General features: G+C 37.1%; 1 protein-coding gene across 1 annotated transcript; it reads left to right on the top strand.

The window, feature by feature from the left end:
* The first annotated feature begins 8226 nt into the window (after nt 1-8226).
* wbp1la (WW domain binding protein 1-like a) lies at nt 8227-24812 on the top strand. Its single transcript, XM_073834946.1, has 4 exons — nt 8227-8411; nt 14648-14750; nt 18327-18488; nt 19651-24812. Exons 1-4 carry the CDS (start codon nt 8262-8264, stop codon nt 20385-20387), a joined length of 1152 nt encoding a protein of 383 aa, XP_073691047.1. The 5' UTR covers nt 8227-8261; the 3' UTR covers nt 20388-24812.
* Nucleotides 24813-25476: the final 664 nt, after the last annotated feature.

Below are 25476 nucleotides of genomic sequence, written 5' to 3' on the forward strand. Positions count from 1 at the left end.
GCGTGTAAAATTAGATAATTGCCACAATACAATATTTACTATATGACTGATTCTAGTTTTATTTCCTGCATTCCCCTTCTTCCTATCTATCTATCTATCTATCTATCTATCTATCTATCTATCTATCTATCTATCTATCTATCTATCTATCTATCTATCTATCTATCTATCTATCTATCTATCTATCTATCTATCTATCTATCTATCGTCTAAGTATATGTCTGTCATTCTATCTATCTGTCTGTCTGTCTGTCATTCTTTCTGTTGTCTGTCATCCATCGGCCTGTCTGTCAGTCGTTCAGTCAGTTTATGTCTGTCTGTCATCTGTCATTCTATCTATCTGTCTGTCGTTCAATCTGTCTGTCTGTCTGTATTTACCTATCTGTCTGTTTGTCTGTCTGTCTAAGTATTTGTCTGTCGTTCTATCTGTCTGTCTGTCTGTCTGTCTGTCTGTCTGTCTGTCTGTCTGTCTGTCTGTCTGTCTGTCATTCTGTCTGTCTCTCAATCTTTCTGTCGTCTGTCATTCTATCTGTCTGTCATTCTGTCGTCTGTCATTCTATCTGTCTGTCTGTTGTTCAATCAGTTTTTTGTCTGTCTGTCATCTGTCTGTCATTCTATCTATCTGTTGTCTGTTGTTCAATTTGTCTGTCTGTCTGTCTGTATCTATCTATCTGTCTGTCTGTTGTTCAATCTGTCTAAGTATCTGTCTGTCGTTCTGTCTGTCATTCTATGTCTGTCTGTCAACTGTTCTGTCTGTCATTCTTTCTGTCGTCTGTCATTCTGTCTGTCTGTCTGTCTGTCTGTCTGTCTGTCTGTCATTCAATCAGTTTATCTATCTGTCTGTCACTGTATCTGTCTGTCGTTCAATCTGTCTGTATCTGTCTGTCGTTCTGTCTGTCTGTCATTCTATCTGTCTGTCGTTCAATCTGTCGTTCAATCTAAGTAGCTGTCTGTCGTTCTGTCTGTCATTCTATCTATCTGTCTGTCTGTCTGTCATTCAATCAGTTTATCTATCTATCTATCTATCTATCTATCTATCTATCTATCTATCTATCTATCTATCTATCTATCTGTCTGTCTGTCTTTCAATCAATTTATCTATCTATCTATCTGTCTGTCTGTCTGTCTGTCTGTCTGTCTGTCATTCAATCAGTTTATCTATCTGTCTGTCTGTATCTGTCTGTCATTCTATCTGTCTGTCTGTTGTTCAATCTGTCTAAGTGTCTGTCTGTTGTTCTGTCTATCATTCTATCTATCTATCTGTCTGTCTGTCTGTCATTCAATCAGTTTATCTATCTGTCTGTCTGTCTGTCACTGTATCTGTCTGTCATTCAATCTGTCTGTCTGTCGTTCTATCTGTCTGTCGTTCAATCTGTCTTAAGTATCTGTCTGTCGTTCTGTCTGTCATTCTATCTATCTGTCTGTCTGTCAACTGTTCTGTCTGTCATTCTTTCTGTCGTCTGTCATTCTATCTGTCTATGTATCTGTCTGTCTGTCATTCAATCAGTTTATCTATCTGTCTGTCTGTCACTGTATCTGTATGTCGTTCAATCTGTCTGTCTGTATCTGTCTGTCGTTCTATCTGTCTGTCTGTCATTCTATCTGTCTGTCTGTCGTTCAATCTGTCTGTCGTTCTGTCTGTCATTCTATCTATCTGTCTGTCTGTCTGTCATTCAATCAGTTTATCTATCTGCCACTGTATCTGTCGTTCAATCTGTCTGTCTGTATCTGTCTGTCGTTCTATCTGTCTGTCTGTCATTCTATCTGTCTGTCTGTTGTTCAATCTGTCTAATGGTGCGTTCACACCGGACGCGACTTGCGCGGAAAAAACACGCTATTCGCGCGTAGTTGAACGCTTGAACATTTGAGTTTACTCGCGCCATTCTTCACAACAGACGCGAATTCGCGTCAAGGGAGGGGCTTCTGCCACTCGTCAGCGGGAAAGTAGTTGTAAAATAGGTGAATGAGCTCAATTTGCCAGCTTTAGCTTGCTTGTAGTCTCAATATGTATGTATATGTAGGTTAAATTGAGTAAAGAGCATTTTTTAAAACTAACCAGATTGTCCGACCTCTTCACTCACTTTATTCCTAGCAAGATCCCTTTTATTCCTGTTTCTACAAAAGTCCAAAGATGTATCGTACAGCTCCGAGGAACCACAGACAGCAACGGTGATTTTGTCCGCCATTGTTGTTTCGGATTTCTGCCTCCGTCACTACTAGAGCAAGCTCCTGATTGGTTACCGCGGTGCGGAATTCCGCCGAAGTTCAGATTTTTGAACTCGCGCGTTTCGCTTGAAACGCTCGATGCGCGCCGCGCCATTCGCGCGTTTCGCGCCGCCTCATTCGCGCATTTCGCGCCGCAGGATGGCTATTCGCGTCTTTGCATTGACTTAACATGTAAATCACTCGCGCTTGCCGCTTCATTCGCGTCCGGTGTGAACGCACCTTAAGTATCTGTCTGTCGTTCTGTCTGTCATTCTATCTATGTCTGTCTGTCAACTGTTCTGTCTGTCATTCTTTCTGTCGTCTGTCATTCTATCTGTCTGTCTGTCTGTCTGTCTGTCTGTCTGTCATTCAATCAGTTTATCTATCTGTCTGTCACTGTATCTGTCGTTCAATCTGTCTGTCTGTATCTGTCTGTCGTTCTATCTGTCTGTCTGTCATTCTATCTGTCTGTCTGTTGTTCAATCTGTCTAAGTATCTGTCTGTCATTCTGTCTATCATTCTATCTATCTATCTGTCTGTCTGTCTGTCTGTCTGTCTGTCTGTCTGTCATTCAATCAGTTTATCTGTCTGTCTGTCACTGTATCTGTCTGTCATTCAATCTGTCTGTCTGTATCTGTCTGTCGTTCTATCTGTCTGTCTGTCATTCTGTCTGTCGTTCTATCTGTCTGTCTGTATCTGTCTGTCGTTCTATCTGTCTGTCTGTCATTCTGTCTGTCGTTCTATCTGTCTGTCATTCAATCAGTTTATCTATCTATCTATCTATCTATCTATCTATCTATCTATCTATCTATCTATCTATCTATCTATCTATCTATCTATCTATCTATCTATCTATCTATCTATCTATCTATCTATCTATCTATCTATCTATCTATCTGAGTTAGCTAGCTCGCAACAAGGTCATTACCAAAAGCCCCTTGGGGAACTGTGGGTGAGCCACAAGCTCAGAGTTTCTGACAAAGGTAATGAAGACCTTCAGAGTTCAGAGGACGTGAGGAGGGGTTGGAGGCGCCTTATGGGAAGGGGATTTGAGGATTACATTTTCGGAACCTACAGCACACAAAGGAACACACACAAACATTGTCCACAGACCAACCAATGTCACGTCTGGCGTAACGTGATTATTTACACTTTATCTTTACACTTGCCTGTGCACGCAGCACAGATTTAGAAATGCTGGTGTATAAAAAGGCAATGATTACAAAGACGTGGGATTAAAACCACTTTACACGCTTTGCACCTGCACAAATCACTGTAAAATCATACAGGCAATTTAGGGACAAAAGGTCTACTTTCCTGCAACATTATCTAGCAGTATTACACAACAAATATGTTTACACCATCAGAGCACATTCCTGCTTTGATCTCAGGAGAAACATCTGGATGGCAAGAAGCACTCACGAGAAACCGCTGATGACATTTTTGAAAGCATTATGATCTAATTTGTTTTAATTCATAGCTCCAGTTGTTTTGTTTGTTTGTACAGCATCTATTCCCATGCTGGACACATGCTCTAGCCTCCCAACAGCGCTCAGAGTAAAGAGTGCAAACCACTGAAAGAGACCTAAGCAAAGACCGCTTCGTAAATTAAGCTTTCAAAAGACAGGCCGAAGACTGTAATGATGCATCTGCTGAGCTTTTTGGCATGCCTTTTTAAAGCCTCAATTACACCGTGATTCTCCAGGCAGATGTTGGAAGAATAGCGGGAAGCCAAGCTATTTGGCTGTGAGAGCAAAGTGTTTAGCAGGTGAAACAGTATCTGTCATGTTACCTTAGACTTTAGTGGAGTCATAGCATGTTTAGTCATTCAACTCTGATCATGTTTTATATTTTGGAGATACATGAACAAGATCTTTATATCTTCACACTCTCCATTCACATTTCTCAGGGTTGTCTTGACTTTTAGTATGAGAATAACTATTTCACATCAAAACCACAGGTCCAAGTGAATTTCACACATTATTCACTTGCCCAATAATCCACAACTGTTCTCTTTATTTACGGACTGGACTGGAAAAGTAATGTGAGATGAAGTTAAGAGTCACTCTATGTTTTGCTTGGCCAAGTTCACTGGACTTAAATGGAATCAAGGACTTCCTTTTCAGTGCAGGTGACCCTTGTTTCCTACAGGACAATGCCTTTCCCAAGCTGCATTAGCTTGTGGTTAAGTATCAAGTGTCACAGTGGCTAATCACACACCCAGGAATAGGCTTCAACTCACATAGACATCACAGAGGATTTTGGGGTAATTTTACACCAATAGTGCCATCTAAAGGTCACAAGCGAGACACAGCTAATGAATTTTATTTGGACACACTTAAGGCACTTAACACTTAAGTATGTGCATCTGAACAATAAAATAAAATAATATTTGAGTAATAAATAATTGAATAAATATATTTTAATATATAAATATATATAGTAAATATATAAGTATGCACACACACTCATACATATACACTGCTGTTCAAAAGTTTGGAATCAGTTTGATTTTTAATGTTTTTTAAATCTTATGTTCATCAAGGCTGTATCTATTTGATGGAAAATACAGAAAAAATGATTTTGTAATATGTTACTGCAGTTTAAAATAACATTTTCTATTTTTAATATACTTTTAAGATATTTTAATTTATTCCTGTGAAGTAAAGCTGAATTTTTAGCATTGTTACTCCAGTCTTCAGTGTCACATGATCCTTCTGAAATTATTCTAACAAGAATCCTGAAAAAAGTATCACAAAACAAAATGAAAAAATAAAAATAAAGCAGCACAACAGTTTCCAACATTGATAATATGATTTATTATCAATGTTGGAAACTGTTGTGCTGCTTTATTTTTATTTTTTCATTTTGTTTTGTGATACTTTTTTCAGGATTCTTTGATAAATAAAAAGTTTTAAAAAAAGAACAGTGTTTATTCAAAATAGAAATTAAAAGTTAAAAAAAATAATAGTTTTGTGTTACAATAGACACTACTATTGAAAAGTTTGGAGTTAATAAATGTTCCCTTTTTTAAAGAAATTAATACTTTTATTCAGCAAGGATGTGTTAAATGGATAAAATGACTCATTAGACATTATTAGAAAAGATTTTATTTTAACTTTTTATTCATCAAAGAAAAAAGTATCACAGAAGGCATCAGAAATAAATAATATTTTAAGGTATATTAAAATAGGAAACCAATATTAGAAAATAGTATTAGATTAAATAAACACAGCCTTGATAAGCATAAGAGACTCTATTTAAAAAAAATATATATATATATATATTGAAAATAAACGAAAAAATTAAATAATCAAAAATGTATTGCTTTCCTAATTGCATTTTATAACAATTCTTTGATAAATATATTTTGTATTGGAAAAAATGGACATCTGAACTATTAAATAATGACAATATTTGAATAATAATTATTAATTAATATAATTAATATATTAAACAATATAAATATGTAGAGGTTAATATAAAAAAAATCTTAATTATTATTCACATCAAAATATTATATAGATAGATAATTGTATTTCATACAATTTCTTTGATAACTTTTTATATTATAAATTATATATTACTATAATATTTCTTTTTTCATTCCATTATATACACTACCGTTCAAAGTTTAGGGTCAGTAAATTTTTATTGTTTCTTTTTTTTTTTTTTTTTTTTTTTAGAAATTAATACTTTTATTCACCAAGGATGTATTAAGTTAATAATTAAAAGTTTATTAAAAGTTAATAATAAATAATTTACATTGTTATAAAATATTTATATTTTGAATAAACACTGTACTTTTTAAACTTGTTATTCATGAAAGAATCCTGAAAAAAAAAAATCACAGGTTCCAAAAAATTTTTGGCAGCACAACTGTTGATATTATCCAACATTCTAATAATAAATCAGCATATTAGAATGATTTTTGAAGGATCATGTGACACTTAAGACTGGAGTAACAGCTGATAAAAATTTAGCTTTTCATCACAGGAATAAATTCTATTTAAAGTATGTTAAAATAAAAAAAACATTTTGCAATATTACTGTTTTTTTCTGTATTTTTAATCAAATAAATGCAGCCTTGATGAGCATAAGAGACTTCTTTAAAGACTATTACAAGTCTTACTGACCCCAAACTTTTGAATGGTAGTGTATGTAGAAACATGTTTTGGTTGAAATGGTGGTATATATCAGTCTTTAAAACACTGATTTTCAAAGTTTTTAATTGTATCAACCATAAAATATATCAAAAAGCAACAACTGTCCGAAAGACATTTGTGTCATTAAATGTTAAAAAAATAACATGTTGCATAGCTGCATACAAATGAAAAGAACAGGCAGCATTGTCCTCCTCATTTAGCCTTGTTGATCTGCTACATGTATCCTCAGTGAGCAGAGGAATCCGATCCATCTGTCAAACACTTTTTGAAAGCATTAGAGTTTGAATTATAAAGGGGTTGACAGAGGGTAAAGGGGTGGAGTGGTCGCCCAGGCCAATGGAGCGTCCCCACCTCTCAGCCTCTGCTGTGGGAGAAGCCCAGGACCTGTGTGCTGGAAGCGAAGAATACATGCCTTTCATGCGGACCTCCAGCATCTGTCCTAAAGGAATCCCACCAGCAGTTAATGAAAGGCACCTTTTCCCTAGAGGAGGGAGAAAAAAAGCTAATTTGAAGAAACTCGACCCTACTTTGCAAATCAGTCAGTAGATATCTGATTGTCACTCCAAGAGCCAGGGTCTAATCCTATTGTTTTTTCTATAGGATTACTTGTGCTGGGTACCTCTCCCCCTTTGGCACTGCACGGGAGAATAGACAGATTAAGGGGATTAGCTTGTATCCTCCTAACTTGTCAAGCTGGGATGTAAGGATCCATTGACTTCACTCTTCTGAATGAGAGAAGTGCCTAAAAAAGAGAGAAATGAAAGGCAGTGAACAAGAAAAATTCCTCAAAGAACAATGTGATTTGTTTGCTTTTGTTCCTTTTAACTTGCCTCGGTTCAAAGGGTCTCACCTAAGAAGCCGCGGTCCTGAGTCGGACAGATATGTCCCAGGAATAAAGCAAGTAAGAGCCCTTAGCTATGGCTGTCAAAATAACATTTACCACTAAACAAACAAGTTTACTCGAGAGATTACACTGATTTTCTTGGGATCAGCGGTTGTCACTTCTCGATGACAGCGTATACCCAGGCTGCATCCGAATCCTCAACTATGCTGCCTTCACAGGTAAGAAGGCATCAAGGCCTGTCCAAATCCAGTATTTTCACAACAACCCATCTAATAAAATGCTTTCATCTGGTTATTTTGTTTGAAAGGCACTATAAATGTATTCCCTGTCTGTGTGGACTGGCATCTGATGAAGCAGATTCATTCATAAATGTCCATTTTAAACTATTTTAAACAAACATAGTTGACTTTATACAGTAGATTCTTGAGATACTGAAGAACATTGGTACTTGATTCCAGCATTTTGTTTTAAATTACACCCCTACCAGTTTAAATACTCAAACGTAGGAAAATGTGATTTGTGACATAAGGAAAGACATTATTTGGCAGATATTTGCAGTTTGCAGTATTTCCCATCATGGCAAATTACTTTAGTTATATTTTCTTACATGACTACTTATATTATCCACTTACATAACTGTATTGTATCATCCAGGAAAAGATTTTCAGTCAGTAAACTTACATAATTGATCATATTAATACTCCATCCGTACGTCTATCTTTAGCATACTTTCTTGCTTTGGCGTGCTTCCTTTTTTTAGATAGGGAAATATGTCATTTCCTGCCCCTTTAAATTCAATGTCAGCTGATTTCTTGATCTCAGCTGGTAAAGAACAACAAAGTCACGCCCTACCGTCGCTTTAGCTGTGTTTAAACGACAGACAAATCGTCCAATCGTCGCTACGTTTGTTTGACAAACCAGGAAGTGTTCGCTTGAACGGACCTGTAGCGGCAGGGGGCGGGGCTTGCGGAGACTTTCGGAGTTTGTGAGAGAGTTGAAAGAAAGAAGAAAGAGACGCAACTGAAGCTAGCTCGCTGGCTAGCTGAATGTCCTACCGTGTCGCAGATGTGTCGAAAGCCACGGGAAAGGACGGAATGCGGGGGGTTGGATATATAAAGTTGGGAATGGGGTTGTTTGTATGTAACGCGGTTATTGGACCGATCGGTTCGGTGACAGTGGAGGCAGCGCTGACCGAGGTAAAAACCCTGTTAGCATCGTTAGCCTAGCCGGTAGACTGTGGGCTGCGTTTCAAAGCCTAGTGAGCTGCCTACTTAGACAGCATTTTGAAGCACCTTAGGTGCGTTTAATCGTGCTCAAAATGCTGTCTACTTAGGCACGTCCTTAGGTTTTGAAACACAGCCTGTGTGTGTTCACAGCAGTGACAACAAAGCTTGCTCAGACCTTTAAGGCTGAAATGGCATAAACATATTTTATAAGGTTCATAAATGAGCATTGTCATCCTTTTCTAAACAAAATTTTAGTTTTAGTAAACTCAAGTGGCAACAATATGGAGGGCTGATCTGAACAGTTTTAGCTTTGTTTATTATATGGCTTTTAAAGTTGTCATCCTAAGTAAATGTACAGGAATCAATGTACAGGAGTCAAACCAAAATTTCTCACATTTTCAGTTTATTTGCTATAGTTTCGAAAATGGTAATAAAATATGACAAGAACTCCGAGTTAAATGGAGTCAGAACAAATTCAAATTGATAAAATTACAACTGAATTACAGTTAAACCCAAAATGTATTCAGACACCTTCAAATTAATCAGTTTATTTGCTATAGTTTAGAAAATGGTAATAAAATATGACAAGTTAAACTTTGTCGGAACAAATTCATCTTGATGTCATGTAGTCCACTTTTTGTAGAATTTTTGAGTATAATATATCACAGTTTACTTTATTTTGCTATCCTCACTTACATAAATGAACTGTGGTATCCTGCACCCACAAGTAAAAAATATAAAAAATTATATCTGGTGTCTGAATACTTTTTGGTTGGACTGTTCTTTCTCTGATCGATGATATATGGACTAACTGTGTCACTGCATTAGGCATCATGACTTTAAAGTGTTAATTAGTCAGCTTTTGAATTAAATTAAATTGTACAAAGTATATATCTATGCCTTAAAGGTTGTATCAGCGATTTCTAGCCTGAAACATAAAGTGTAAAATTCAGCTGATCTTTCATCACGATCCGCTCGCTGCCTGCCCCATAAATTGTCTGTGAAAAAAAACGCGTCTCTCTGGTCAGCCTAGGGTCCGAGATATGCCAAAAAAACAATCGGCACTACCAACCTTTCCACAGCAAAAACAAACATTGTTCCAACCAATCAGCGTCAGGGGTTTGGTGTTGTGGACTTTCGCTCCGCCTCCCTCACATCCCTGCACCAGTAGGAAAGTCCACAACACGAACCCCCTGACGCTGATTGGTTGGAACACGGTTTGTTTATCTGTGGAAAGGTTGGTAGCACCGATTGTTTTTTTGGCATATCTCGGACCCTAGGCTGACCAGAGAGACGCGGTTTTTTCACAGACAATTTATGGGGCAGGCAGCGAGCGGATCGTGAAGAAAGCTCAGCTGAATTTGACACTTTATGTTTTAGGCTAGAAATCGCTGATACAACCTTTAAGTAAAAAAAAAAAATTATTAAGTTTTTCTACATTTAGGTTTCATTTTAGACTAATTCAAACTCCTCCAGCAATTCGTATCTGTAAACAGAACACAATTCTAAGGGAGGGTTTGTTCCACTCAGTCTTGCTGAGGTTACATGTAAATACACAGCCAAATGAATGATTCATAAAGCTTTGTCTCGCCCCTAATGTTTCCCTTTCTGATGAGTAAACAATTTAACAAGGCTGTCTGTTATTACTGCTGCCACTGAAGTAAGGATGTATAATAGGTTTTTTCAGTCACCGCCAGGTTTTTTTGGTATTAAGGTTGTGATTGTCCCGCAGTCTGATTGTTTAATGACAGTTCAAATTATACAGTAGACTGTGATTGACACTTTAATGTTGGCTGTCTAGAAAAAGCACATATTTAAAAGATTTCCCTGATGACGGGCAGAGGCTGTTTTGACTGTGTGCTTTTATTCTGGCCTTGACTGTGAGAGGCGTGTATGTATGAAGATGCTCTTCTCTCTGTTGTGACAGGTGGTAAATCAAGGTCAGGGAATGAAAAAAGCAGGGAGTGAGCTGTTTGCTCTCCACAGGTGTTATCTCTGAGGGAATGTAGGTGCCTAAAAGATAAGCTGATCTCTGATCGACTAACATTACAGAAAACACATGCTTTGTGCCTGTGAAGGGCGTTCGCACTTCAATGAAGTGGCATTTCTGAAGTCAAAGGCTTTTAAGGGAGGAAAATGAAAAGCTCTACATCACAACCTTTTTTCACACGGGAGCCGATTTGAAATTACACTCAAAGTCTGTACAGTCTGTAAAAAAAATTTCCCCAGAATTCTTCTCTGATAAATACAAGTTGAAAGGAACTGCATTTATTTAAAATAGAAGTCTTTTGTTATATTCCAAATATTTTTACTGTCACTTTTTATCAGTTTATTGCATCAGTGCTAAATATTAAATAATTCATTTAAAGGGATAGTTCATCCAAGAATGAAAATTCTGTTATTAATCACTTGCCCTCATGTCATTCCAAACCGTAAGACCTTTATTCTTCTTCAGAACACAAATTAAGATATTTTTGATGAAATTCCAGAGCTTTCTGACCCTTCATAGACAGCAATAGACCTACTACGTTCAAGGTCCAGAAGGGTACCAAGAACATCAACAAAATAGTCCATGTGACATCAGTGGTTCAACAGTAGTTTTATGAAGCTACGAGAATACTGTTTGTTGCGTAAAAAAAACTAAAATGAGAAGAATTGTTATTTAGTTAGTTATTTAGTTTAGTTCTTTTAGTTCTTTTTTTTTCCGAGCACAAATAGTATTCTTGTAGCTTCATAAAATTATTTTTGAACCACTGATGACGCATGGACTATTTTGTCAATGTTCTTGGTACCTTTCTGGACCTTGAACGTAGTAGGACCCTTGCTGTCTATGGAGGGTCAGAAAATTCTCATATTCAATCAAAAATATCTTAATTTGTGTTCCGAAGATGAACAAAGGTCTTACAGTTTTGGAACGACACAAGGGCGAGTAAATGATAGAATTTTCATTTTTTGTTGTACTATCCCTTAAAAAAAAAAAGAAATAAACTCACTGAGCCAAACTTTTGAAGAGTATTGTGCATATTAACTTCCAACATAGATTCAGCATCCAACTTTAAAAGAGAATAAATTTACGAATGCATTTTGCACGTATTATTTTTTGGAAAGATTATAAAACCTTTTTGTTTTTCTTTTGAAATAACACAGTAAAGTGCAAATGTTTTTCCTATTCATTTTGTACATAAGGATTTTTAAAAAAGTAATAGATTTTACTGTAAATTAGTAGATCACACACAAAGGCAAAACGCTGTGTACTTAAAGGGATAATTTGTCCAAAAATGAAAAATTCAGCAATATACCCACCCTCATGTCATGCTAAACCTGTCTGTCTTCTGTAAAACACAAAAGAAGATATCTTGAGGAATGTCTCAGTGTTTTATTTTATCCACACAATGGAAGTCAGTTATCACCAAGACTGTTTTGTTGCCCAGCATTCAGCAAAAAATCTTCTATGTTCAGCAGAAGAATAAAAAGTCATAGAGGAACAACATGATGTTTAATAAATAAGAATAGAAATTAATGAATAAAAGAAATATGCATTTTTATAAACAGCAGTTTACATTTGTGAGGGCCTTATTTTTTTTTAATAAAAACCATATGTTGTCTTTAATGACAAATGCTTAAATTTACCTAATTACTTTAATCAATATTTTAAACGGTTGTCAATAACAAACTGTTTAAAACTGTATATAAATTATAAATGTAAAAAACAGGAGCTCATATGGCTTCAATAGTATGACAAAAATCATTATTGTTGATTATTGCTCTTCATATTGTAATAATGATTATTAATATAAATATAGAAAATATGAAGCTAGGGTTGTGCCGATAGACGATAGTATCGTGTATCGACAATAGTCAGAGATATCGCCTGTTGCTGACTATTATTATTATCATGCGTCAAAAAGGCACCTAACTTTAGCGATGCGGCGTGGAGAGTCGGTTCTAGGATGCCTCAGAAACTTGCCGCGGTATAAACACAAGCATACAGTGGCTGCGTTGCGCCGCAGATGTGTGCAGTGAAAATGGGTAAGACATTTATTCATCATACAGTGTACATAGATTAAGTGTAGACAGTCATTATAACAGAGGTAGTAAAATGTGGTTTAGGCTGAATTAAATACGATATATGAGAATCCGTCTGTATAGTAAACATAAACATTCATTTCAGTAATATCTGTGTATGCGTTAACTAGAATTATGATGCGATAAAATGGCGCTAAACATATGCACGTGAATTACACGCACATCGCTTCTCCACATTCTATATGAACTGAACTACAACATGAACTGATGACAACTATCAGACATACAGTGGTAACATTATCTCCATATGACGGGTAAAGAAAGATTAATTTACATTCACGCACGCACATTTACCGCTCCCTGAAGATAGCAGAGAATGAAACCGAAAGTAAACTTGAACCTCTCTAACAGAACTACCGTCAGCGCTCTGTACACGCACAGCTGTGTCACAAGTCACATGCACTACCTTTACAAAACAAATAAGGAATTTATTACATATTGACATATTTACATATTATTAAATAAATTAGCACGATAGTATCGTGTATCGGCGATCTCACAGGCTGACGATAGGACGATATGAAAATTGAGCATATCGCCCAACACTATATGAAACGTTTTTGTTTAGTTTTGGGCACGTCACATTCTGGCTTCACAGACAAACATGTCGGCCCATGATGTTAGTCAAGTCTAGTGCAAGTTATGCAAAAACTCCCGTTGTAATCACTGAAGCTACGAAATCTTTTATTTATATCCTATCTGCCCTGTGTTGTTGATGATGAGGGAATTTGTGAGTGTGCACTCATCAACAGCTCTGGTTTTCAGCGCTGAGTAATCTAAGCACCTCTGATTGGCCAATGCATTCCTAAGTTCAACAGAAACTCGTTTGATTTGTTATAAGGCTCAGCGCTTTTATATTGCGACAATTGCGACACCCGTAATGTTGTTTAATTGTGCCGGTGCATTATTTGCTTCTTTGTCTTGAAATTATGGGGCTTTTTTTTTCCTTTTGGCAGCATTTGCCCCAAGCCCTCATTAATTTCTGACACTGGTGTGGAGTAGAGACATCCAACACCAAGGTTACAGATTTAATTTTTTAATCCAAAAATTGGATAATAACCATCTGATATAACATCGCTTACCAACCTCCTGGTTGGTTCATCTTAAATGCTTCACAAATTAGCACTAAAAATGTCTTTTACAAGTTATTTAGAAAATAAATGGTATTTTTGTTTTCCGGAACCCTACTGTTACACTTTATAAGTCCAGGAATGTCTAATAATTAACCTTAATTAACCTTTAACTCACATGTTTGCTGCCAGTTCCCATTCCTTCTATGAACATTTTGGCACTACGTCCAACCCTGTGCTGATTTGCAGCACTGCACACACTCAATCTTTCACTTTCCACTGCTTGTTATCACTGTTCATAATCTCAAAAGAATAAATAGCCATGGCATTTTTACTGTCAAGTTAAGACTATCGTTCACCAGGCAAGATTTCAGTTTCACTATCCTTTGTATCTACCACAACACTCGAGACAACTGTCAGGCCAGCAGTTGTCATTGATGTCTGTGTGTATGTGAGAGAAGCACAGACCTCTTGTCTGTTCATCCTGTTTACTTGCATTCCCTGGCAGCCCTCGCTGAGTCTGAAATGCCATGAGGGAGGCTGTGTATGTATGTGTCCGTTTAAATCGAGCCCCTCCGGCCAATAAAGGGGGCAGTTCTTGTCGCACTGTACCATGTGTGGGTGGTGGGTGGCCCGAGCCCGACCTTCCTCTTCTGTCTCTCCCTTGCTCTTTACAGCCCTGTGTGTAACAAAACTGCTGTGTTGATTTTCCTATCAGACGCCTATCATGCCTTTTCTCCTGGGCTTTAGACAGGTAAAACGAGAGCAGAGGAAACAGCTTTAATATGTAGTAATTTAATTTGCAAGTGTGACTAGATGTGCACTGAGTATGATACAATCTACTCTCTCAAAGATCAGTTGTATTAATGTGCATTTATTTTCACCTGTATGTGAAGATAGTGTCTTTGTGTTTGACTATATATTGCATTGAAAATGAATTTAATTTTACTACTTTTAATTTAATTTCATTTTAATTTATCGCCATTTGGTGCGCAGCTCTTCTAGAATCTGTGCTGAAAATATGCTTATATTTTCTGTTTGGTTTTGCAGAGCCGGCTGCCTTGTATAGGAGTGAACAACCAGAGCTACTTTTGTGATTCAGGCTACTGCTGTGGGGAATCTCAGTGTTGCAGCTATTACTACGAGGTGTGGTGTAAGTATCTGAGTCCTTCCTGCCTACACATGCTGTAAGATGAAGTCAGTCCATGGTGTGTATGTTTTCTATAGGGTTTGAAACATCCTCATGTGGTTTGAACATGTGTGTAGTTATTTCAAGTGCATATCAGTTTATGAATGACACACTTATCAGTTCCAGGACACTGTGAACTCTGATGGAAAGGGCAGTCTGTCTAGTTTTTTCTTTTTTTAAATTACATTACATGTAACTTGGAAATGAATAAGCATTTAAATTCGATTGTAATAGCATTTAGGGTGTAACATGCCACCTGCTTTTGTTCTCGAGTTGTTTGCAGTAAGCAGCCCATGCTTCTGATGCCAGCTATGGGTTGGACAGGAGGCGGCATGCCTTGGGAAAAGACATCCAAGTTATGGCTCATGTTTGTCACTGTAATTGTTTTGCTTCCGTAAATAGTAATGGGATTTAGGTGTTCAATCACGCAGCTTACTGGAACTGTAATTTTGACCTGGACCTCACAGGACAATGGATATAATCTTTTTTTGGTCCTTATTTAAACATCTTTCTCAAGTTTTAATTATAGGTATGTTTTGTGTGTGTTGCTTCTAACTTTTATGTCATTGGCTGGCCCTGATCTAGTTGTTGTTCTGCCCTGTTCACGCCCGTTGGCAGTGTTCCTGTGTTATCAAATTACCCCTCTCCCTCTGGTGTACCATCTATTTTAATAACTGAGGACTAACCTCATCTCCACGGTAATTACAGCACATCGTCTGCTGAGTCAAGGGGCTGCGCTTTGGGTTTTGTGCAGCGTGCCAAATACATGCGACCCGGACAGACACAAATCCAGTGTAACTGGATCGGACCTGCCCTGTAAACAGCTGCCTTAAATTTCTCTATTAGGAAAAGTGGACCACCCCACCCGTCTGCCAGAAAAGGTCTCTGCTTTATTTGGGGGAAAGTTTCACACACTTGGATCTCACATGACATTGCACTACTCTTACCGTTGGCTGAGGAGCGTCACACCCTAATGTCCAGTACATTCTTTTCTTGTAAGCTGGTGCCAGATTGTTAGGTTGTTTTGGGAGAAAACATTTCTGTACCAATCTGGAAGTGTTTTATAGACTTTTGTTGTTGTTGTTTTAAAGAAATTACTACTTTCATTCAGCACACATGCTTTAAATTGGTCAAAAGTGACAGTAAAGACATTTACCACAATGGCCTGCGGTAGTGTTCTGAAATGAGGAGTCAGTGTTTTTAAGCATTTTACATGAATTCCAAAATAATAACTTAAGGCAGTAACAATTTAAACAATATACAGTTGAAGTCAAAAGTTTACATTTGCCTTGCAGAATCTGCAAAATGTAAATTATTTGACCAAAATAAGAAGGATCATGCAAAATCCATGTTATTTTTTATTTAGTACTGACCTGAATAAGATACTTCACATAAAAGACGTTTACATATAGTCTACAAGAGAAAATAATAGTTGAAATGACCCTGTTGAAAAGTTTACATACACTTGATTCTTAATAATTTGTTACCTGGATGATCCAAAGCTGTTTTTATTTTGTTTAGAGATAGTTGTTCATTAGTCCCCTGTTTTTGTCCTGAACAGTTAAACTGCCTGCTGTTCTTCAAAAAAAAATCCTTCAGATTCCACAAATTCTTTGGTTTTTCAGCAATTTTTGTCTATTTGAACCCCTTCCAACAATGACTGTATGATTTTGAGTTTTATCTTTTCACACTGAGGAACTTATATGCAACTATTAAAGTGAGTTCAAACGCTCACCGATGCTCCAGAAGAAAACAGAATGCATAAATTTGAAGATCAGGGTAAGTTTAACTTATTTTGTCTTCTGCGAAACATGCAAGTATCTTCTGTAGCTTCTGAAAGGGCAGTACTAAATGAAAAAAAAAAATATTTAGGCAAAATAAGAAAAATGTACACATCTTCATTTTGTTCAAAAGTTTACACCCCTGGCTCTTAATGCATCGTGTTTCCTTCTAAAGCATCAGTGAGCATTTGAACCTTCTGTAATAGTTGCATATGAGTCCCTCAGTTGTCCTCGGTGTGAAAAGATGGATCTCAAAATCATACAGTCATTGTTGGAAAGGGTTCAAATACACAAAAAGGCTGAAAAACCAAAGAATTTGTGGGACCTGAAGAACTTTTCTGAAGAACAGTGGGCAGTTGAACTGTTCAGGACAAACAATGGATTCATGAACAACTATCACTAAACAAAACAAAAAAACACAGCTGTGGATCATTCAGGTAACAACGCAGTATTAAGAATCAAATGTATGTAAACAGGGTCATTTTTATAAATTCAACTTTTATTTTCTCTTGTGGACTATATGTTAACATCTTTCATGTTAAATATCTTACTCAGGTCAGTACTAAATAAAAGATAACATTCCCTCTTATTTTGGTAAAATAATTAACATTTTGCAGATTCTGCAAGGTGTATGTACATTTTTGACTTCAGCTGTATTTTATTTGTGAACTTATATTCAGCTATTCTTTTTCATTGTTATCTTTTAACTATGTTTGAATTTTTTGGCTCATCAGTCATCAAAGCTTGGTAAATATTGGTCACAGACACAGATATTTACTTTAAATTTTACCAAGCTGATTACTCACAAAAAACCCTCACAGATCATGTTTTCATCCCATTTTAAGTTTTATTTTGACGTAACAATGGTTATATTTCAGTGTGTGAGCTGTTTACTCACTTTTTTTAAATTAGTCTTTTCATTAACACCATTTTTTTGCATGAACCAATCATAGCCAAACATGACCAGTCATATCCAGTTATATTGCGATGGAGGCATTGTCCCCTCTCACATGACTTTTCTCTGTTCATTATCAATTACCCCCCCACCAAACTCACCACACACTTTAGGTGGTCTTTTAAAATTCAATGGGCTCAGGGGAGGTGAGAGAGATGCAGAATCCAGCTGTAACTTTACCTGTCGGTATCACTGTTGGACAATATGTCTTTGGAAAACCAGTGATTTATACACTTTTTAATGTTATGTTTTGTAATATTGGCATTGTTATTTGTTTTGTTTTTTTATTTCTGCCTCCCTTCCCTACTTAAGGAATGCCCAAAATTTACAATGCAGCTTTTCTTTTGAACTTTCTATCCTTCTGAATATAGCAGTTTTTTTATTTCTGAAGGATCATGTGACACTGAAGACTAAAGTAATGATGCTGAAAATTCAGCTTAGCCAACACAGGACTAAATTGCACTTTTAAGATGTATTAAAATATAAAAGTTTTTTTAAATTGTAATACTGTTTCACTATATTGCTGTTATTACTGTATTTTTAAACAAATAAATGCAGCCTTCATGAGCATAAGAAACTTCTTCCAAAAACATTAGCCAATCAAAATGTGAGATTTGACTCTGGGTAATGCTTTTAAGACAAGATGCAATAAAAATAGAAAACAAGCAACTGACAAAATGTCTTGTCAGGCAACACTGTTGACAACAGCTTGTGTTGTGATTTATGGTGTGCTGTGCCTGGTTTGGACATGATGTTCTCTTTACTCATTAACAGTATTGTGTTATGTGTGTGCTCTTTCATCAGGGTTTTGGTTGGTCTTGACTCTCATCATCATTCTGGGGTGCTGCTGTGTGTGTCACCACCGTCGAGCCAAACACAGACTGCAACAACAGCAGCGACAGCATGAGATCAACCTCATCGCTTACAGAGAAGCCCATAACTACACCTCTCTACCCTTCTATTTCAGTCAGTACTCACTTTAATCCGCTGTCATTCTACCTCTAATCAATACAATGTGAATTTCTCTCCCAATGTGCAATTTAGTTTTGGACACAGAGATTAGATCAGACAATTCCATACACTAGAAATAGGATAACTGAGAAGATAATAGTTATGTACAATGAAAATCATTTTAAGAAAATGTTCTATAACCTATTTTTCTGAGAGTGTACAATGAAATATTTTATGAAATATGCAATAATGTAAGTGGAATAGTAGCCAGAGCTAGATTGGGATGTTTTCACTGAATTAAAAAAAAAAAGCTGTACAAGCTGGATAAAATGTAAGTGTGCAAAACAGTAGCTAACAATAATATCAGAATCAAGTTATTAAAGGATTAGTTCACTTCCAGAATAACAATGTCTTGATAATTTACTCACCCCCATGTCATCCAAGATGTTCATGTCTTTCTTCAGTTGAAAACAAATTAAGGTTTTTGAGAAAAACATTCCAGGATTTTTTTCCATATAGTGGACTTCAGTGGGGATCAGCGGGTTGAATGTCCATTTAATGCAGCTTCAAAGTCTCTATAATTTTTATATAATTTTTCACCACAAATGCTCGTCTTGCACTAGCTCTGCAATGTGCTTCAACGACTTAACACATTATGTAATCACATTAGAAAGGTCATGCGTGGTTATTTCCTCGTCTGTATACTCCGTTTCGAAAAGGTAGGTTAGGAAAACTTTAACGCATTTTCGCCTCCAACTTCAAAATCGTCCATCATCGCTGTTTTACCTATGTTCGCTTTGTAATCACTGGGTCATGACTATGTAATAAGTGAAGTCAAGCTAGTGCAAGACAAGCATTTTAGAAAATGACCGATCGTTTTACTAAACAAGACACTTATTCCTCGGCTGGGATTATGTAGAGCCCTTTGAAGCTGCATTGAAACTGCAATTTTGACCTTCAACACTTTGGTCCCCATTGAAGTCCACTTTATGGAGAAAAATCCTGGAATATTTTCCTCAAACCTTAATTTCTTTTCGACTGAAGAAAGAAATTTTTATTCTGGAAGTGAACTAATTCTTTAACAATTTGGAAGAAGAACTATTAGATCTGTTCATTGAGGAAATACTATTTTAGTCATGGTCAGTCAATAAATGCATTTCTTCTTTCCCTTCTCCAGGGTTCTTGCCTGGCTACCTCTTACCCGCATATGAGGAAGTCGAGAACAGACCTCCGACGCCCCCGCCTCCGTACAGTGCCTCTCAGCCAGGCCAGTCCACCAGCTCTGACCCCCTGTGCTCTGAACAACCAGATGAGCTCTGCCCTCCACTGCAATCCAGCCCTGTTGTTCCATCTGCACCTGAAAACTGTTCTCCGGGACCCTGCGTGGAGCAGCAACATTCTCCCACCACACACCATCCTGTCAGAAACACCCACAAACCACAGTACCTCAGCCGAGAAGAGGACGGGCAGCCCCAGCAGGTGGCGTGCGCTACCTCACACAGTCCTGTCAAACAGGGCAGTTCCGGCGAGGATCTGACCGAACCCGTAGAAGACTGTTCTCCCGACAGCAAAGACAAGACTCCAGGGCGCCACCGGCGCTTCACAGGTGACTCTGGGATTGAGGTATGCGTGTGCAACCAGGGGCCTGGGGACGGAGAGGAAGAAGAGGAAATGAAAGAGCTTGTGGGGCACATGGATGGAGGGGGGCTTGAGGAGCAGGACTTCTGTGATAGCTGCAACCCCCGTGGCAGTAGCCCTCCACCTGGTCCAGGGGATGAGGAACAGGGCCTGGCTGCCTCTGACGTTCCTCTGGAGCACAGAGAACATCAGCGACCTCCGGTCTGCCTCCATCTGCACACCATCAACGAACAGGACGGTCCACATCACGCCAACAACATGGACCCCCAGAGTTGAGCACAAACGTTTCCAGCATAGACTTACTTTAGACTGCTGTCTCCCTTTACTTTTCGAGATACATCAGTTTGTACTGTCAGCAATGTCACTTTGGGTGTATATTTTGTGTGTGTGTGAGTGAGAGAGAGTTTTAAAAGGGCGTTAATGTGTGAGACCTCATGGTTTTTTATGGATTAATAGGGTAATCTAGTAAAGACATTAATAGGTCTGTTGCCTCACAGAGAGGTCACGATCAAAGCCACAGGGGAAATTCTCCTCGGTTTATAGCCTTATCGAGCTCTGGGTGACTTTTGTTGGTTTTTGGGGGCTGATTGCCTCGTACTGAGATGAAGATGGCACTCAAGGTTAGGGGATATTGATTTGTGCTGGCTTTTGCTCCAGAATTCTTACCTTTAATATCATTTTGAAATATTTAAAGGGACAGTTCACCCAAAAATGAAAGATCTGTCTTTATTTAGTCACTCTCATGGCGTTCCAAGTGCACAAGACTTTTGTTCATTGTTAAAACAAAAAAAGAGATTTTAATAAAACCCAAGAGATCAAAACTTAAAAACTGATGCTTCAAAAAGTTCAAGATTTTAAAACAAATACGTATACATACAGCACATTAAATATGGTAAACAAAAACTGAAACATACATGATGCACAAGAATCAGTGTTTATATGTGAATAAAAGCTTACATTAAGTATATTCATTATACAACAATCATGTGCACACCAAACACGAAAGTAAATATGTGCATCATGTTATTTACTGGATTTTGTTTTGCATCATTTGCACAAATAAAAACAAAAGAACAACAACATTTACCAGTACAACTGGGGCCTGTTTCTTAAAACGAGTTTACCAAATAAGCAAGACTTATTTTTGAACCAAATTAACTGACAATAAGTTAGACTAACTGAAATAAACCTGGCATATTTGGTAAACTTGTTTTATGAAACAGGCCCCTAGATGTGTCAGTGAGCTCTTTGTTGATTGGCTAGCGTGATAACGCATTACGCTAAATTTACGCTGGAGTTGAAATAGACATAGTTGAGGCGTACGTCTATGGAAGGCCAAATGGTTAAAAAAAAATGTGAAGTTTAACACGGAAAATATGCATTTTATATGCGTATTTCCCACGCTAAATGTGCAGTTAACGTGAAAAATCTGTGCGTCAAATACTCGCAAACAACACATATTTTACATGTTAAAATTGCATATTTTACACATTGTTGATGTGTTAAAATTCACGTTTTGAGCCATTTGACCTTTCCGCACATCCAGTTGCAGCAATTCCGCCACCCAATACGTGCCATTTGCATCACGTGCCGTGAATTCACGTCTATGGAAGACACATGAATTTTAACACAATGTAAAATGCGCTTATTTCATACGTTAAACGTTGTTTACTCGTGCAAAAATCAGTGGTTAGCGTGTGCTTACCGTGTGAAAATCTTGCATTAAGATTAAGTACATGTAATTAATGTCTTGTTGACAAGTTAAAATTCACGTTTTTGAACTATTTGGCCTTCTGCAAATCCAGTCGCAGCAGTCACGTCACCCAGTTTGTGCCATTTGCATCGTGCGACATGAATTCACGTCTATGTATGGAAGACACATGAATTTTAATGTCAACAACACGTAAAATACGCGTATTTCATGCGTTAAACACGTTGTTTACTTGTAAAAAAAAAATTAGTGGTAAACAACACGTGATTAACACGTGAAAATCTCATATAATGCGTGTTAAATACATGTATTTCATGGGTTGTTGACCTGTTAAAATTCACGTGTTTTTGAACCATTTGGCCTTCCGCAATTCCATTTACAACAATCGCGTCACCCAATTTGCGCCATTTGCATGGCGCGGATGCAAATTCACATCTATCATTGGAAGGCACGTGAATTTTAACATGTCAACAAAAATATGTGCATTTTATATGTTAAACACGTTTACTCGTGAAAAATCTGTGATAAACAACACGTGTTTAATTCGTGAAAATCGTATATAATACACGTTAAGCAATTAGACAGGGTTCCCACTAGTCTTTGAAATCCTTAAAAGTTTGTGAATCTGAATTTTTTTTTCAAGGCCCTCGAAAGTTTTTGAAAATGACCATTCATACAGGTCCTTGAAAGTGCTTAAATTTATTTTGCGCAATACATTTTCTGGAAGAAGTTCCATATTATTCTCGCCAGTCTGCTAATGTGTTATTTTGCTGGCCTATGGCATATGCATACTAGCTCGCTTTTATGACAAATAGCATATCAGATCTCTGTCATATGGCCAAAAACATTTTTTTTTTTGCATAGTTGTGTTTAACACATGAAAACTTTACAATGTATCTTGCAAGGTAACACGATGTAACCTTGCTCCCACTTGAAATGTTCCCCCACATTTAGTCCTTGAATTTGAGGGTCTCGGACTTGGAAAGTTCTTGAAAGGTCCTTGAATTTGAAATTAACCAAGGTGTGGGAATCCTGTTAGATTAAATCACTTGATTCATATGAAATATGGTTACGATCTCTTTATGAACTTTTTGAAGCATTGATATTTAGGATGATTGAAGGTGGAATTTCCAAGAAGGTTAAGACATTTTGCAGGTTTGATTAAAAGTAACAATTCTTGTTTCAAAGAAAATTAAAAGTCTTATCCATTTGGAATGATTTGAAGGTGAGTAATTAATAACAGAATCATTTTTTTTGGGGTGAACTATCAATTTAAGATTATATTGTGCACAAAAAATGGAAAAGACAGCCACATAGCAGTCTGTTATTACTTCAGAGCTTTAACATTCAGTTGTCTGTATTTTAATCTTTTTTTTTTTTTCTGAAAATGTTTGTTCTGGAGTATCTGCATGATGCTGTTCAGAAAAAGGAAGGAACGTGATTATCTTTTCGTATCAATAAGTGAACATTCTCTCTACCTAGCAGGGTATGGGTGCCATTTTGTTTGTTTTGTCTCCTCATTGTATAACACGGTCTCTGGCTTTATCAATTATTTTGCATGATTATTTGCATAAACTGAATAGATCCACAAGCAGAAACTGAATACATCCACAAGCTGTATACTAGCACGTTTTGAAGTTCATTATGCAAAGACTTTTAAAATGAAGGCTGAAAATACCTTTGTATATAGATAGAACCCAGCTTGTACATTTACACTAGGTGCCTTTGTTGATTTAAGTAGTTTTCATATGCCTTAAAGAGAAGAGTGTGTGTGTTTGTCGTAGAATTTCTGCATAAGGGCCAGTATGAGTGAAGATTTTGGTAACGTCAAAGTTTGTGGTAACGTCTCGTTTGAAAGGATCACTTGATAAGCCTTCCATCGATCATGTGTGTTTTTTGCCTTAATTTAATTTCTGTATTCTCCCGTAGTGCTTGTAAGTTGTTTTTGTATCTTAACACTGTAAGGGAACTCTTGCACCACTAACAGTAACTTATGTATAGGCCTTATTAAGCTTTTAATGTGCGTTGTATCGTAGCAGATCAGGTAAGGTTACTGTCATGTTAGTGTAGCACTTATATCGGGTTCACGGTAAGATTGAGATTCGTTTATCTGTGGCGGTGAGATTGTCCAAAGCTGCTCCACTGCATTCCCTACACTGTCTGTATGTGTGAGTGAGCGAGTGTGTGTTTGTGTCATTGTAGGCTCCTTTAAGTGCATCCTTCTTCAGACCACTGTGTTTGCTTGACCTTTGGTTTGGATTAGCAGTTAGGCGTCCTATAATAGAGTCTTAGCTTGGGCACAGATGTTGTTGATTTTGAGATCAGAGTGTTCCTGCATAATGGTGGCCAATTTTCTTTCAAACATGATGTGGCCGGTGTGCGCTGGCTGGAAGAACCGGTTTGGGAGGCAGATTCCAACATTGACGTGCCTTTGGAAATATTTATGTAGCAGTATTGTTTGGCTAAACCTAATATTGAGCGTTCTGAATGATTTGGACCATAGCATCATAACATTTGACAAGTAAAAGCTTGAAGCTACGAAGTCAGTCAAGAGATCAAGTCATCTGTCGCAGCAATGGTGCTTATGATCTTACTGTAGCTTTAGTCTCCATTGTTTGTTTTTTTTGTTATCCTTTGATGTTTGAGACCAAAGGTATTGATTAAAAGTGTAAATCTGATTCACTATGTTTTGTAGCTCACTGTGAATGAGATGTTTTCATTCGTTTTGCCTGAAAAAGTTGTCATTGCACTGTTTTGACACTGAGCAGTGAGTGTGTGTGCCTGCTTGAAGGTGACGAAGGCTTTGCAAGCCAATTGGTTTTTTGTTCTTAAGCTTTGATTCAAGCCTGGTACTATGTTTTAGTTTTGTATCCGTAGTCACTTTCTTTTTATATATAAAATTGTATTTTCCGCATTTTATAAAAAGACTCAACCAAATCAAAGAGTATCAAAGAATGTTCCATATGAATAAAAAAAAAAAAACTTTTAAAGCCAAATGGATTTTTGTGAGTTATTCATGTGTCCAAAATAGCAGTGCCTGCCTTTTTTTTTTGGCGGCCTTTGTTCTAAAAGTATTTTTTTAGTAATCCTTTACAATAAAGTGTCATTTGCTAACACTAATGTATTAAAGGGATGGTTCACCCAAAAATTAAAATTTGATTTTTATCTACATCCAAGATGTAGGTGACTGTTTCTTCGGCAGAACACAAACGAAGATTTTTTTACTCAAACCGGTGCAGTCTGTCAGACAAATAATGGCAGTGGAGGGGCACCAAACCTTTAAAAGTAAAACAAAACATGCACAGACAATCCAAATTACACCCTGCAGCTTGTGACGATCATTGATGTCCTAAGACACAAAACGATTTTGTGAGAAACTGAACATTATTTATATATATTTTTTACCTTTGATACACAGCCATGTCCATCTGTCATGAGCACAAGCTCATCATCCGGCTCGTTACACGTGTACACGCTCTGGCGTAGTATACGCGAATGATGTAAGGAGAAATCGGTGAAAAGTCAACTGTCCCGGATGAGTTCACGCAAGCAAACATAATCTTTTAGCTTTAAATCGGTTTGAACAATGAGGATAAGCGCAAGTAATTACCATTTTAAATAGCTATACCCACAATCTCTGTGCACTGTGTAAAC

Source organism: Garra rufa, chromosome 2, assembly GCF_049309525.1.
Source record: "Garra rufa chromosome 2, GarRuf1.0, whole genome shotgun sequence".
Taxonomy (NCBI): domain Eukaryota; kingdom Metazoa; phylum Chordata; class Actinopteri; order Cypriniformes; family Cyprinidae; genus Garra; species Garra rufa.